This window comes from Ornithorhynchus anatinus, chromosome X1, assembly GCF_004115215.2.
Source record: "Ornithorhynchus anatinus isolate Pmale09 chromosome X1, mOrnAna1.pri.v4, whole genome shotgun sequence".
Lineage (NCBI taxonomy): Eukaryota > Metazoa > Chordata > Mammalia > Monotremata > Ornithorhynchidae > Ornithorhynchus > Ornithorhynchus anatinus.
Genome location: NC_041749.1, coordinates 15,343,865 through 15,357,950, shown reverse-complemented (window position 1 = coordinate 15,357,950; position 14,086 = coordinate 15,343,865). Strand labels below are relative to the sequence as shown.

The following is a 14,086-nucleotide window of genomic DNA, read 5'->3' as shown; positions in this document are numbered from 1 at the left end:
TTGCTCTCCCGTCCTTCCAAACGCCAGGGAACTCTGGGTGGCCATTTCTGGGAGGTGGTGGGGAGGTGACATAACAGGGCAACTAAAATCTCCAACCAGGCTTGAAGGCAGCATAGCGGTAACATGGAGGTCACATCTCCAACCTGTCTTGAAAAGGTCCCAGAGAGTCTTCGTTTTGTTTTGTAACATTTGTTAAGGGCTTACTATGTGTCAAGCACTGTTCTAAGCACTGGGATAGATACAAGTTAATCACGTTGGACGCAGTCTCTGCCCTACATGGAGCTCACAGTCTTTCTTTTAAATTGTTTATTCGGCGGGCAAGGTGTCTTATTGTGCAAGATGTAAAATTATCTCCACCCGGGATTATTTCTTCAGTATTTCTGAAAAATACCCACTTGGCTTATCATCTCACCTGTTTCTTTTTATTAAGGGAATCAAAATTAAATTTGGAAAGTTGTTATCAAACCCCCAACTTGCCTCAACCTTTGATAGTTAAAATGGCTATTTTAAAACGATAATATAGAAACCCATTACTGTAAATCAGTATCTCAGCAACTTTGGTGAATCGGTTCTAAATCTGCCTTCCTCCTCATCAATTCATCGATTAGAGTATTTTCTATGAATTAAGCCCACGGAGCTAACTTCAGTATAAATATCTTCACGCCCTACTAGTTTTACATCTTGTAATTTGTTCAGCTGCTTGAAATCTCAAAATCGCTACATGCAGTCCTCGTCAAAAACCTCTTCCTAAAGTCATGTCTCTAGTCTAAGGGGTTCGCCCTTTGGTCTTCTGCTGAAGAAAGAAAGAAAAAAAAAAGGAGTCTATGGACGATCCAGTAAGCTCATTGACACCGACCAGACTCAAAAACGGGGAAATCCCTGTCACAAATCAACCAGCAATTAACTAAGAAAAAAAGATAGGAGAGAACATCCTGGAGAGGAACTCTGAGATGGGGAAAATACTTTCTCCACACTCCCCTCATCACCCTGGGGCCGAAATTGGCCCCAGAAACAGAAACCCTAAATGACCAAGAGATAGAAAAAGTGAGGAAGAGACAGAGAGACAGAAAGACAAAGAAAGAGAACAAACAAACAAGATTGAAGGGATATTTCGCTTTCCCGAAAAGCCTGGCTCTTCTGAACGGGAGTGTCAAAGCACAGTGGTTTCACATCTCTCCCCCAGAGCTAAAAGAATTGCTGTTTCTGCCTCGTTAAAAAGAAGAAAATTAGGAATACATCACCCTAACTCGAATTTTGATTTCACAATCCTTTTAGTATTCTCGACTTCAAAGCGACATTTTATGGCTTCCACTAGTCTTTCCTTGCAGAGTATTGGCGGAATTCATGAAGATAGGTTGGATGAGAAGCGCTTGAAAATGGGCGGTTTGGACAGTAACAAACTCCGTCATCGTTAGGGAACATCTAGAGGAGCAAACTGTCTTTCGTAAAAGCAGCTCTTTGATTATGACAAAAGTCAGGTTTACATACATGGCTTTCTAAATTGGGGGCAGGGGAGAGAGTGAGTGTCAGCAGCGCACCCTAACACCCTAATCGCTGGGTCCCCTCTCAGTAACTGTCAGGGAAATGTTAAAAAAAAAAAAAGCAGCTGCAATACGCCCGAAATGAGTTATTGTAATTACATTTAATTAGTTTAATTAGTTAATTATTTTGCTTACAGCTGTACAAGAGACTGCAAACATTTGTTAATATCACACGCCCTTTAACAGTATGGGGTGATTCTGCAGTCACACTAAATCATGTATGCATATGTGTAACGAGTGGAAATTCCGGCAGAGGCTGTGCATATTTACCAAACCCATTTGCCACATCAGAAAAAAGAAAAATACGGCTTAAATCTATAAATGGAATCTCCTCATCCTTAAACTCAGTGAATGGAAATCAAGGAATCAAGGGAGGGTAAAAGGAGGGTTGCAGTGACTCTTTTGATATTGATGGTATTTGTTAAGCTCTTACTATGTGCCAAGCACTGTTCCTAGCACCTTCGCCAAACAAGGACCTGTCAATCCTGAACTGGATGCAATTTGCTTGTTCTAGGTAGAACTGACAAGAATTCGTCACTGAAGGCGACGCTGTAGGTTTGAACCGAACATAACACCAACACCCAGAAATAAAATACTACTGGAAAGTTCTCTATATGTACATCTCCCCATCTCTCTCTCTCTCTCTGTATTTCCCTCACCCCACTCCTTCCTTCTTCCCCACTACCTGCATCACCCTCTATTCTTAACTAAGATGTTTGAACAGTGGCCGTGACTTACTGAGTAATGAATTCACTCAAAGTGCAAACATCAGGAAGCTACAGAGTAGCTACGCAGTAAAAGTTTGTCTATCTTATATTGGGATAGTCCATACCTTTTTTAATGACAGACTGGTCCAATAGATTCATGCCGCCGTTATTGCCATCTTCAACTGACTGTGAATATAAAAACATCACTATTCAAATGGACTGGATATTAAAAAATCGCGCACATAAATCATGTCATTACAAACTGGTGTCCTGTTATTTCCATTTATATTAATTCACTGGGGGAGGGTTTTTTATATTATTATCCCCCCTAAAATCGACATGGAAATGAAATTCATCCCAATTATATAGCCTTCTAAATGAAAAAAAAAAGTGAGAAAGGCGCTAACTGGGGTACAATAATGTTTTTTGTTATTCTCTATAACACTTATTGTCTGGGTGGTTTTGCCTTCAATCAATCGTTATATTTTGCGTCCTTTAAGAAAATACCCGATTCACCAGAATCTGAATGCGATGCAGACGAACGCTTTTAAGGAAAATTTATTTCCCCCTTCCTCCCCCGCTGTATCTTAATAACTCAAAGGCCATTTGCTTTTTATATTTAATAGTTGACATTATGGGAGTTTAATTAAAGTCTGAGCAGTTCGGAGTGGAATGCAAACGTCAACACACAGGAGCAGGTTGGTTAAACTACCGGACCTCTTAACTCCGCTGATGGCTGCCTGTTCTCAGGGCCCCGGCGACTGATTCATTGCCCGAAGAGAAAAATATGAGCCTGGACAATTTAGTTCTTCTGTACTCTACATAGATTCGCCTTCCTTTCCCCTCCCCGCGAATCAGCCCACCTGTTAGGAAGGCGTTAACTCCAGTGAACTGAGGTCAACAAAAGAACACGAACAGCCGGGCTTCTCGTACTCAGCTCTCCACCACAGTCACTCCGAATAATATTCTTCCCAGCAAAACCTTCCCAAGGAATCGGAGTTTTAAAGGGGGCCGTTTAGAACAGATTTCCCAGGGAAGGAGCGATTTCGGGGGTTGTCAATTAGTTTGGAGACTCACTCATACCATAACGTGGGAGAAGATGGGGTGCAAATGGAGTTGCCCGGATTCACACATTCACTCGGGAACACACTGACTTTTGAGCTTGTTTCTCTCAGGAGAAAAACAATCCATTTCTTTGTTAATTGGATCCGGAGAAGGCTAGGGCCCTAAGTAGAAAACACTATGCTTCATATGGCAAGAATGTGTTCACTGTCCACTGTATAGAACAATTCGGAACGCCGAGCTTCGCTTCTCTCCTCTAGAGACTGGGGAGGGGTGTGTGACTGTGTATGTGTATGATAAACAAGAGTTCTCCAACCTAAGCCCAACAACATACTAAAAGAGAGAATGATCTAATCATGCGGACGTTGGTGGGGGAGGGATAGAAGGAGGGGAAAGGGGAGGTTGCTTTGGTTTGCGTTTTAAAGCAGACAATCTTCTGTTCTTAAAACAGTGAGGAAACTTGCTCTTCTCCTGACAAACGGGTTTTAAATTGGCAGCATACTAGGAATGTGAAGATGAATATTCAAGGTCGTTTTATCTTATCTCAATTCATCTCCTCGTGCTAGATCCCGAATGCACCTCCATGGGCTTCAGGCGGACGCATGTACAGACAGATACACAACCACAGACACACAGATGCAGACATACGAAGAGACGCATATCCGGGAGAAGCATAATCACTGCACACACACAAATTCATCTAGTTATCTATAACTCCCTACACATATATATTGTGTGGGTGTATCTCTACCTATCTATATATAGATATATCTATATATATACATCCACACGCTTCATCAGCAACGTGGGTTAGTTGTTGTACTTAATGAGAAGACTCTTGTCTGATTTTCTATCTAATTACGGCCGCCTGCTGGGTTTTTGTACAGGATATTCACGCAGCATGCTGGCACTTAATAGTCACAGAGAGGATCGTAAAGATTTAATTAGGACTGCATGCGGAAACGTGGAAAAACAACTCAGACTTTTAATTACTAGACTTCTTTAGTTAAAAGTGATACCAGGGGTTGCTTTAAAAGCCTTAGGAGGGTGTGAGTTTGGGGAATTTGGGGGGCAAGTTAACTTCCCCATCTTTAATGCAAAGATGCTAGTGGTGGAGGAGGAGGAGGGAGAGGGAAAGGGGGGAAGAGATATCCGTAGCTTCAACAAACATGGAGGGATGTTTGTGTGTGTATGTATGAATACATATGTATGCTGTGTGTGTGTGTGTATGTGTGTGAATGATCGGGTGTGAAAGTATTTGTGGGTGTGAATGCATATATAAATGTGTGTGTATAAGTGTGTGGGTAAGAGGGTGTGTGCGTCTGTGAATGTATGTGCTTTCTCGCTCTCCTATTTTGGCATAGGAACACAATGGGTGAAATGTAGCATACACAGAACTCAAACAACGATTTGCTGGTTTAATAGCCCCTGAGAGTAAATTGAAATAGAAATTGACAGGGTTTTATAGTTTCATTTAAAAAAAATATTAGAAGCATTTGGTTAATTAGCTCTTTTTCGGTCGGGGAGGTTGCCCTGTGTGCGTGGGTGAGAATGTGGTGGGTGGGGGGAGGGCAGTGGAGAGAGGGAGGCGGGGGAAGCACGCGAGCGCCTGTGTGCATGTGTGTGTGTGTGTGTATGTGTGTGCGCATGTGTGTACGTGCATGCCTGTGAGTTACCACTAAAACGCATCATGCTTGCAGCAGGTGAGAAGTCTGTACCCAGAGAACGGGCGAAACGCGACGCTACAAAAATCATTCTTAATAATAACGATGGTATTTGTTAAGGGTTTACTATGTGCCAAGCACTGTTCTAAGGTCTAGGGTAGATACAAGGTAATCATGTTGTCCCACGTGCGGTCCACAGTCTTAATCCCCATTTTACAGATGAGGTAGCTGAGGCACAGAGAAGTTAAATGGCTTGCCCAAGGTCACACAGCAGACAAATGGAGGAGCCGGGATTAGAACCCATGTCCCCTGACTTCCAAGCCCGGGCCCTTTCCACTAAGCCACGCTCCTTCTCATTGAGGCAGATTTGGGAATGACAAATGATCAGACTTTCGGTGAGATGTGGCAGATGCTCATGAATCCGATGCCGTATTCACAATAAGTAGTTTGCTCTTATTCAACGAATAAAATAATAGTAATAATAACATTAGAGATTTAGTGATAATCAACGTATCTTATGGAATATCATTGCGTTTTCACTTGCATAAACTCGGTTCTTGGACAGCAGACCATACGCTATCGAAGGGGTCGATATTTTCTGATACTGGTATTAGGCTTTTCTGTCTCCTCAGGTCCTCCTCTCGTCCCCCCTCACCCCACCCCACCTTTCTCTTCCTCTCTTTGTCAACTACCCTGCCTTCTCTTTCTCGTCAATCACACGCCTGGGAAACCTCTGGCATCAAACTCGAGAACCAGTAACCATCTTTCTTCTGACACCCGCCCTTCTTTAAGGGAATGGTGGAGACAGGGAAGGTGGGGAATTACTCTTTTTCAAAATAAATAGCCCGAGAGAGTTGGCGTTATCTCGAAAATCTCACGAAAGGATTTTTTTTTTCCAGCTGAAGGACCTTGCTTCCCTGACCTGCCTGGCAAATGATGGATACTGAAATTCCTCCCTCTAAATCGTCCAAATTGGGATATTGGCGGGGCGTGGGGTGGGAAGGCGGGGGGATGGAGGGCTTGCTAAATTAGCCCCAAGGGCAAAATAATGCCTATTCACAAAGGGCTGCCCTACTAACTCTGATCTGATTATCTTGTATCTTCCCCAGCACTTAGAACAGCGCTTGGCTCATAGTTAGTGCTTATCAAATACCACAATTACTATTATTACCTCTAATGAGAGCAGGTTTTGCTTCTAGATACAAACCCACCCTGCCCCAAGCTCGCGACCAGTCGTATTCTCTCTGACAGTCCTCACCCTGTCTCATCATGAGAGCTCTGATCCAACTTCATTAGCCTCCCAACCTTGGGGGGCGGTGGTGGAGGGGAAGGGGGAACACCTTTTTCATTACGGGCTGAATTATCCACAATATAACTCAATTCTAATGCTTCTTTGCCCTGGGACACTGATAATGGTGCTGCGACTGGGGAAGGAATTCCTGAAAATCTGAATATAAATAAAACGGCCGATATACATTCTACACCCAAAGCCTTACCTACTCAGAAAGTTTCACTACATGATTTACTCTTACTTTTCAAGATAAAGGCTATCCCGATGCCAGCCTGAATGAAATGTTTCTTACCTACTATGTTATTCTAGCTCATGCAACATATTTGGATAGAGACAGCCACGCTCAGTTAATTCAGTAAAACTGTTCGGGCATTCTTACCCATAAAAATCTTTCAAGAGTCATAGAATTCAATGTGCTGGTACCTTTTTCAACAATAATAAACAAAGGACTGAAAAATTCTTTTTAAAACACCCCATTAGCAAATAGCATAGGTCACAGACTGTTTGATACTCTGTAGATAGCGAGAGAGCAAGAGGAAGGAGGTCATTTTCTTCACCTTCTCTCTCCCTCCTTCACTCCACAGTTCCATTTATCTTCAGAAGCTTTAATAATATTATAGATCGTAGGAAAATATATGCCGTTAAATTTGTGTCAATTAAATTCCAGTCAAACATGACCACCCGATCCTTTGACATTTTAAACGAGAGGCCAACGGAGACCTTTCGAATTCAACCAGATAGTTTAATGTATCTTTTCTTTTCACGTTCTTTGTTAAGTTTGACACGGTCGAAGGCCCAGAACCAGATCGGGGTCGAACAGGGGAAATGATTATAGAGCTTTTGTTTTAAGAAAAAAAAAACCAACAACACGTGAAGCCTTTTGAACGAGGGAATACGTGTGTGTGTGTGTGTGTGTGTGTGTGTGTGTGTGTGTGTGTGTTTGGGAGGAAGAATCTGGGAATATTGTTTCACAAATCGTTTTTATTTAAAATTGGTTCCTAAATTTTCAGGCCTGGCTCAGCCGGCAACAGATACACTGTAGACTGTAGACTCTCTAGACTGTAAGCTCTATGTGGGCAGGGAATATGTTATTTTGTTGTGTTGTGTTCTCCCAAGTGCTTAGTACAGTGTTCCCTGCCCACAGCAAGCCCCCAGTAAGTACGACTGCTTGATTGTATGATTGACTGCAGAGAGGCCGGACGGTTCTGGAGGCCAAGAACAGGGAGTCCGGCTTCCGCGGGGAAGGTGTGTGTGAATGTGTGAGTTTTGTGGGACAGGGACCGTACTAAGCCCTGTAGGACTACCTCTGCGGGAAAACCAGAATAAAAACTAACTGCGGGAAAAACGGAATAACCAAAGCTGGCCTCGAGCCTGGGGACCGCAAGCTAAAGAGGTCTTTTCCCACCCTCACCTCCGGAGATGCAGGGATTCCCGGTGGAGATGCAGGGACTCCCAGTGGGGATGCAGGGATTCCCGGTAGGGCTGCTGGGATTCCCCTCGGCAGTGGAGAGAAACCACTGCCCTGCCAAGAGCCACTCCCGGGGCCACCAGATGCGGGGAAGAAGCCGAGCATCCTCCTCTCCCCACGCAACTTCCCACCGCCCGAACGGTCCCCTTGGTGCCGGCTCTTACCTGGACGTCTTCCATCCCCGGGTGGCCAATGCCATGCAGGGCCAGACTGTCGCCCATGCCGGAGTCCAGCCCGTGGTGGGCCGAGTGGAGCAGGACATCTGGCCTCCGGACCGAGTGGTAATCCCGCCGGGGGTCAAGTCCCGACAGTTGAGGCAGGGCGGCCCTCGGCTGGGGCAGGAGCGAGCTGGTCTCCGACCCCACGTCTTGCCTCTGCCTCTGGCCCCAAGGATGCTGCTGGGGCTGGTGCAGAGGGTTCAGGGAGTACGGGTCATTGACATGCGAGTACGGGTCCTGGCTCTGGTGGTAGGGGAGAGGCTGGTAGGGGGGCGGGAAATAGGGCGGCTGGAAATCCGAGGATGGGGTGTGAGACAGCGGAGGAGCGCTGGAGTAGGGTCCCTGCGACACGGAGCCCAGCTGGGACAGCCTAGAGCTGTGGCTGGGGACGCCATCGTGCCGGTCCTGAAGGCCAAAATACAAACAAGAAGGGGAGAGAATCCGATGAAACGCTCCGAGGAGGGGGAGACGGGGCGCTAACACAGAGACTCAGACCCCAACTTCACTCAGACCGCAAAACACACAGGTTCGGGATGTCCTAGAGATGCAGCGTGGGGGGGGGGGGGGCGGGGAGGGGAAGAAAAAAGAAAAAGAAAAGAAAAGAAAAAAGAGGCAAAACAAAATCCAGCAACGACTGAGCCCGCAGGTTTGAATAACAAACTGAAGAGGGAGGGGCGGGATGGGGGACACGGAAAGGCGGGGGGTGGGGGGGAAGGGGGTCCACACTGCACACATAGGAGGATGGTGTAGACGGGTGTGTGCTCTCCGGAGGGGTTTATCCGTTTTTCTAGCCGCCCAAACCGTAGTCATTGACAACCCCCGGAGGGTCCGTTTCCCGGCTCCTCCTGCTGTGAAAGCTGCATTAACTCATCCTTCCGATGGCAGCTCAGCCCTTGATTGAAGTGGGGGCGAGGGGCGGTGGAATCGGCTTTCTCTCCCCTAAAAGCTTCAAAGCGGTGGATTTCCCGGGGTTTGTGGGAGCTGACCCCCGAACTCCAAGTATTCGAAATGGGGGGCGGGGGGTACCGGTTAGTACAGGGCAGAACACTGGTATTTTTCTCCTGGGTGGGAAAATGGAGGCCTGAGAGTTATTGGGGGTTAGCTGGGGGGCGGGGAATGGGGGTGAGTGGGAAAGTCGATAGAACTTAGTCTGGAGGAGAAAAGTTAATGAAATGTCCAGGGGGAAGGGGAGATGGACTTCTCAGGATGAATCTGCCACGTTAAAGTCAGTGTCCTTGTCTTTCCAGAAACGGCCACCCAAATCCCCCAAAAGCAGTGGGCAGGAAAAAAGTTTTTCCTCTCTCACCCGGCCCCCCCCACCCCCCACCTCTAACCCCAGCTGACTCCTCCAGCTCAAACCGAGAACACACAATGCGAAAGAGAGAAGCAGCAGCAGTCTCCTCCAATTATTGTGCTAAATTACCGAGGCAAAGGCGTTCAAAGAGAGAAAGAGATAGAGAGAGAGAGAGAGAGAGCATGCAATTCTTGTACAACGTGGATCCGAACTCACCATGGCTGAATAGGTGTGGACTAACATCTGGAAAAAAAAGTCTGGTTACTGCTAAAAATAAAACAGTTGATCAAAAAGTAAAATAAAATCAAGGAAAACGGCAGGGAAACGTGCTCGACCCAGGAACAGAGCTTGAGGTATTTCCAGGACTATCCATCAAAAAAGGTTTCCCAAAATAAGATTGGCGTTGTGTGTCACCCACAGAGAGATGTGAGTTCTCTCCCTCCTTCTATTTTTCTCTTTTTTCCCCCCCCTTCGGTGAGTTTCCAGATGCAATCCGCTTCTACCCAAGGCTAGGCTCAGACTGCTTTGGGTGGACTTCCTCCCTCCGCCTGGCTACACCGCCTCATAATAATTGATATTCATGACTATTAATATTACACGACTACTTTAAAAGGAAAATGGAGAACAAATGGAGCGTGAAGCTGCAGCCCAGCTCGAGAGCTCCCCTACTATTGTAAATGACGTTCATTCAGTGGAGAATTACTAGATGTAATCAGACGAGGGGGGCTGGCAAAAAGCAGAGTTGGGGAAAGTTTAGCAAGGAAGAGGTACAACTTCAATGAACTGAGCCGAGGAGAAGTGTAAACCAGACACTGCTTCTTTGGAACAAGGAAATCGAACGGAGGCAGTGCTGGAGGCTAAAAAAAAATCATATTTCCTTCTTTTCCATTTAATTATACATTCCTAGTAGGAGAAACGGGTTGCCTTTGGTGCTTTGTTCAAGGTTCCCTAATCCTTTCTAAGAAAAAGGGTAACCGCTCTAATTTGTCTGTTTACAGTGGCAATTAGGGACTTTTGCTGAAATGTTGGAAATTACATGTATTTGTTCAATAAAAGGGGGAAAATCAACGTGGGTTTGGGTTCCGAATCATTCTTCATGGGTTTGTGCGCTCCCCACCCCCCTTCGAGCTGAGAGAGGCCCCCAGTTTTCTTCCAGATGTAGCATTTATGCAATGAATCTTAAAGGAGACGGAATTGATCGTTTCGAGGCAAAGCCAGAGGCAACAGAAAAGCTTTTTTGATGTTGCAGGAACCCGTTCAACTGGCCGGACTGCCATTTCTGTTAAAGTTCAACCTTCCTCCCTTCTTAAACAGATTCACTCCGGACCTGGCTTTGTCCGGAGCCGGTTACGAAGGCATTTTAGGGACATTACCTGGCTTGGTTTCTCTCCCCTTCCTAATGGCCAATTTGACGAAGCCCATCGCCGGATTTGATCGCTTTCCATCCAGCCAAGGACTCGGGGCCCCAATAACGCTTTTCGTTTTGGATCGGGACAGCTTTTCCAGACCATCCTGCCACTCTTGGGTAGCTCGGGAGAGTTAGATTTCAGCCTTGTTCCAGCGGGTTCACCAGAGAGACCGAGCCACCGCCGCTCCAGACTCAAGCCCCCTGGAACCCTTGCGCTCCCGGGGGGAATTAATGTACAATCCCCTCGCCCCCTCCGCCCTCTCCTCCCCGACCACCAGAAAACAAAAGCCAGACAAGAATGACCCTCACCCTAACCCCTCCCACCCTATCGCTTCATCCCTCTGTCTTCCTTCTTGGGAGAGGTGGAGGTCGGGGGCGCCCCTTTTTAGAGCCTGGGGTGTGTGTCCAGGGGTGCAAGGACAAGGGTACTGCCTAGGACGCGAGCCGAACCAGGACGGACCTCTCCGTTCTCAGCTCCGGAAGGGAGAATCTGTGAAAGACCCGAACGGGGTCAGTGGTCCGGAGTTAGGGAGAGCCGAGACGGGCCCGGGAGTTGAGGGCGACTGACTCCTACGAGCTCCCACCTAAGAGCCCCGGGCACTTGAATACCCTCACCCACTTTCCCTCGCGGTCTTAGGCCGGGCATCCCTTTGCTTCAGAGTCCCTTCCTTGCTACTTTATCTCTCTCCTTATTTATTTCCCCCACTTCCCCCTCTCTTCCTTTCTTCTTTCTCCTTCCTTCGAACCATTCTTTCTTTCCCTCCCTCTCCTCTCTTTTCTTTCTCTCCCTCTCTTGTCTTCTTTCTTTCAATCCTTCTCTCCTCTCTTTTCTTTTACTCTCTTTATCTCTTTCATAACGAAAGAGATTTCTCTTTCTCGCCTTTCTTTCTCCTTCGTTCATCGCGTTCTCTCTCTTTTGTCTCTTTCGTTTTGTCTTTATATACTCTCTTTGCGTCTTCCTTCCTTCCTTATTATTTCGCTATTTTCTATTTTTTTCGTTTACTCCGTCGCTTACTCTAGTTCCTCTATATATCTCTTTCCCTCTTCTTTTTTCTTCTTTCTTTCTTTCCTTTTTCTTTCCCTCTTTCCTTTTTCTTCCTTTCTGCTCTTCTTCCTTTCTTTCTTTTCTCCCCCCTGTCTTCTTTTCTCCCATTCATTGTTCTTTCATTTTTATACTTTCGTTCTCCTGCTTAATTTGCCTTTTTCCTGTTCACCTGAATCCCTCTTTGACTCTTTCTCTCTTGCGTTAAATCTGTTTATTTTCCCAAACCGTTTCATCCTCTTTACCAAGGGTTCCCCCGCTGAAAAGAGCAAATCTCCCCTAGAGGGGACCCTGTATACTTTGGCGTCGGGATCTGCTTTCCTCCCTTCCCACGGCCGGGTTCAGAGAGAGCAGTGATCGTAGGACCCCGCTCCCATGAGAAGCGGCTCTGGAAGCTCAGGGCAATTCAAAGGCTCTCCTAAATCGGATGGAGGCTGCCCTGGGCAATCCCCCCTCGATGCCCACCGCGGCAAAGAGGCATTGAGAGAAGAGGCAGGCAGCGCCGGCCCTTCTGAGTCCACGAACTTGTTCATTCCGATGAAGAGTTGCTGATGGCCAGGGCGGCTTGGGATCCCGGGCATGGGACTTACGAGGGGAAATTCGGGTCCAAAAATGGTAAAATAGTTCACCATTATTAAGATGGGGGTTCTGGTCCTCGACGAGGCAGATCAGCTAAAACGCGTACATTAAATTATCTTCCTTTGACGGATCAATTTGTTCGTTCGTCTGCTTTATCTATCTATCTATCTATCTATCTATCTATCTATCTATCTATCTATCTATCTGTTTCTTTCTTCCCCTCCATCTCTATACCCCATGGATACTCGGGAAATTTGTCTGAAAAAAAGAGCCAGAAAATATAAAACGAAGAAGTCCCGTCCGTTTGGGATGAGGCTTGCTTTCAAACGGGCTCAGGCACTACTTGCTGATGTCGAGATCAGAGTCCCCCTCTCCCGAGCCCGACTCAAACGTTCTCAAACGTTTGATCCCAATTGAATTCAATTCCAGTCCGACCCCGTGCTAAAATATACCCCTAAAACTTCTTCCTGCCCGCCAGGTGCCTGAACCCAGCTCCAAAAGCCGTCCTCGGGTGAGCGAAATCTCTCTCTCCCCTCTCCCTCTTCGCCAGCTTTGCAAAAGTTTCAAGACTTGGAGAAACAGAACAGAAATCTGCAAGGAAATTGTTGTTTTCATCTATCTGTTCGGGTCCCCAGAATCTCTATTTCTATATCTTTAAAATATAGAAGATGTAGAGAGGGATGTCTGCTCACCTCATAGATATCTTCGTACTTGACATTTTCAACCAGTTTCCAGAGCATGATGGCAGCCTGTTCTCTAGGAGGTGAGTGCATTCATGTGAAGAGCAGATGTCTGGATTCTCAGTACTGCTCTGTCTGTAATGATCCATCTATAATTGGAAATGGGGGACAGACACCAAATCCGACGTTCCTCTCCCATCGCAACTTATATCTGTTGTCTGAAACAATAGGACTGCAAGTAAACCTCAGTCGGATAGTAAAACATTATCTGTTACACACACACACACACACACACACACACACACACACACACACACACGCGCACACACACACACACTCACACTGAACACAGAGGACTTTAGAAGCAACATTTACTATTTATTATACAAATTCTGCCCCCAACTCCCTCCCTCGCATACTTAGCTGGATCTGGAGCCATGAGGGGTTATTCAGTTCCACAGAGCGAATATCCCAAAGGCTGCTCTTGGAAAAGATATCTATCCAGGGTGATGAATATTTTTTTAAAAACCTCTCTATATAAAACGATGAATCATTTGAACCACCTAGACTCTTCACCGTTTATAATGAGGAATTGGGGGAAGTCATCCGGCTGTTTTGTAGGAAGAGTTCGAAAACACTCCAAGAGACGTTTAAACACAAAAGCTGCAACTCAGGGAGGGGGTAGGCTGGCGGGTAGGGGACTTCTGGTTTTGGAGGGTCACTTTTGGGTTCTGAAGATTCCTGTGTTTATGGATCCCAACTTGGAGAACCTTTCCCAGCTCAACGCTGAGCCCCGTCGCCAGGTTCTGGCTCTTTTGTCCGAGAAACCTTGAGCTGTTTCATATGCCCGGCCTGGGTGTGAGCCAAACTCCGGAGATCAGACGCCTTTTTGGACACCCCCTTTAAGACCGTCGGCTCGCCCAGATCTGGCCATGATTTACATGGAGTTTACAGCCCCCAGAAGATTTTGAAATCATGGAAGAGGTATCTTTTGCCTCAGATAGTCAGATCCACCCGAGCTCTGAACCTCTCAGTGGCTTCCCAGAAAGAAAGGAACGAGCCTACCAACTCTTTTTCATCACACTCTCCCGAGCGCTTAACACAGTGCTCAGTAGGCGCTCGATAAATACAG

The 14,086-nt window shown here is 46.4% G+C and overlaps 1 protein-coding gene across 4 annotated transcripts in view; it reads right to left on the bottom strand.

Moving 5' to 3' along the window:
* Positions 1–13,159, bottom strand: part of TFAP2B (transcription factor AP-2 beta) — a 34,275-nt gene extending 21,116 nt beyond the window's left edge. For 2 of the 4 annotated variants that reach the window (XR_005659522.1, XM_039910334.1), the window contains exons 1-4: positions 12,967–13,159; positions 9,462–9,488; positions 7,898–8,356; positions 2,374–2,434 (exon numbers count right to left, since the gene is read on the bottom strand). Coding sequence is in view for 3 of the 4 variants with exons in the window: in XM_039910334.1 (XP_039766268.1) it covers positions 2,374–2,434; positions 7,898–8,356; positions 9,462–9,488; positions 12,967–13,047 (628 nt within the window). In the remaining variant the exon portion in view is untranslated. The remainder of the gene's footprint in view (positions 1–2,373; positions 2,435–7,897; positions 8,357–9,461; positions 9,489–12,966) is intronic. The other 2 variants (XM_001509618.6, XM_039910335.1) reach the window with 2 other exon arrangements.
* Between the last annotated feature and the right edge of the window lie 927 nt (positions 13,160–14,086).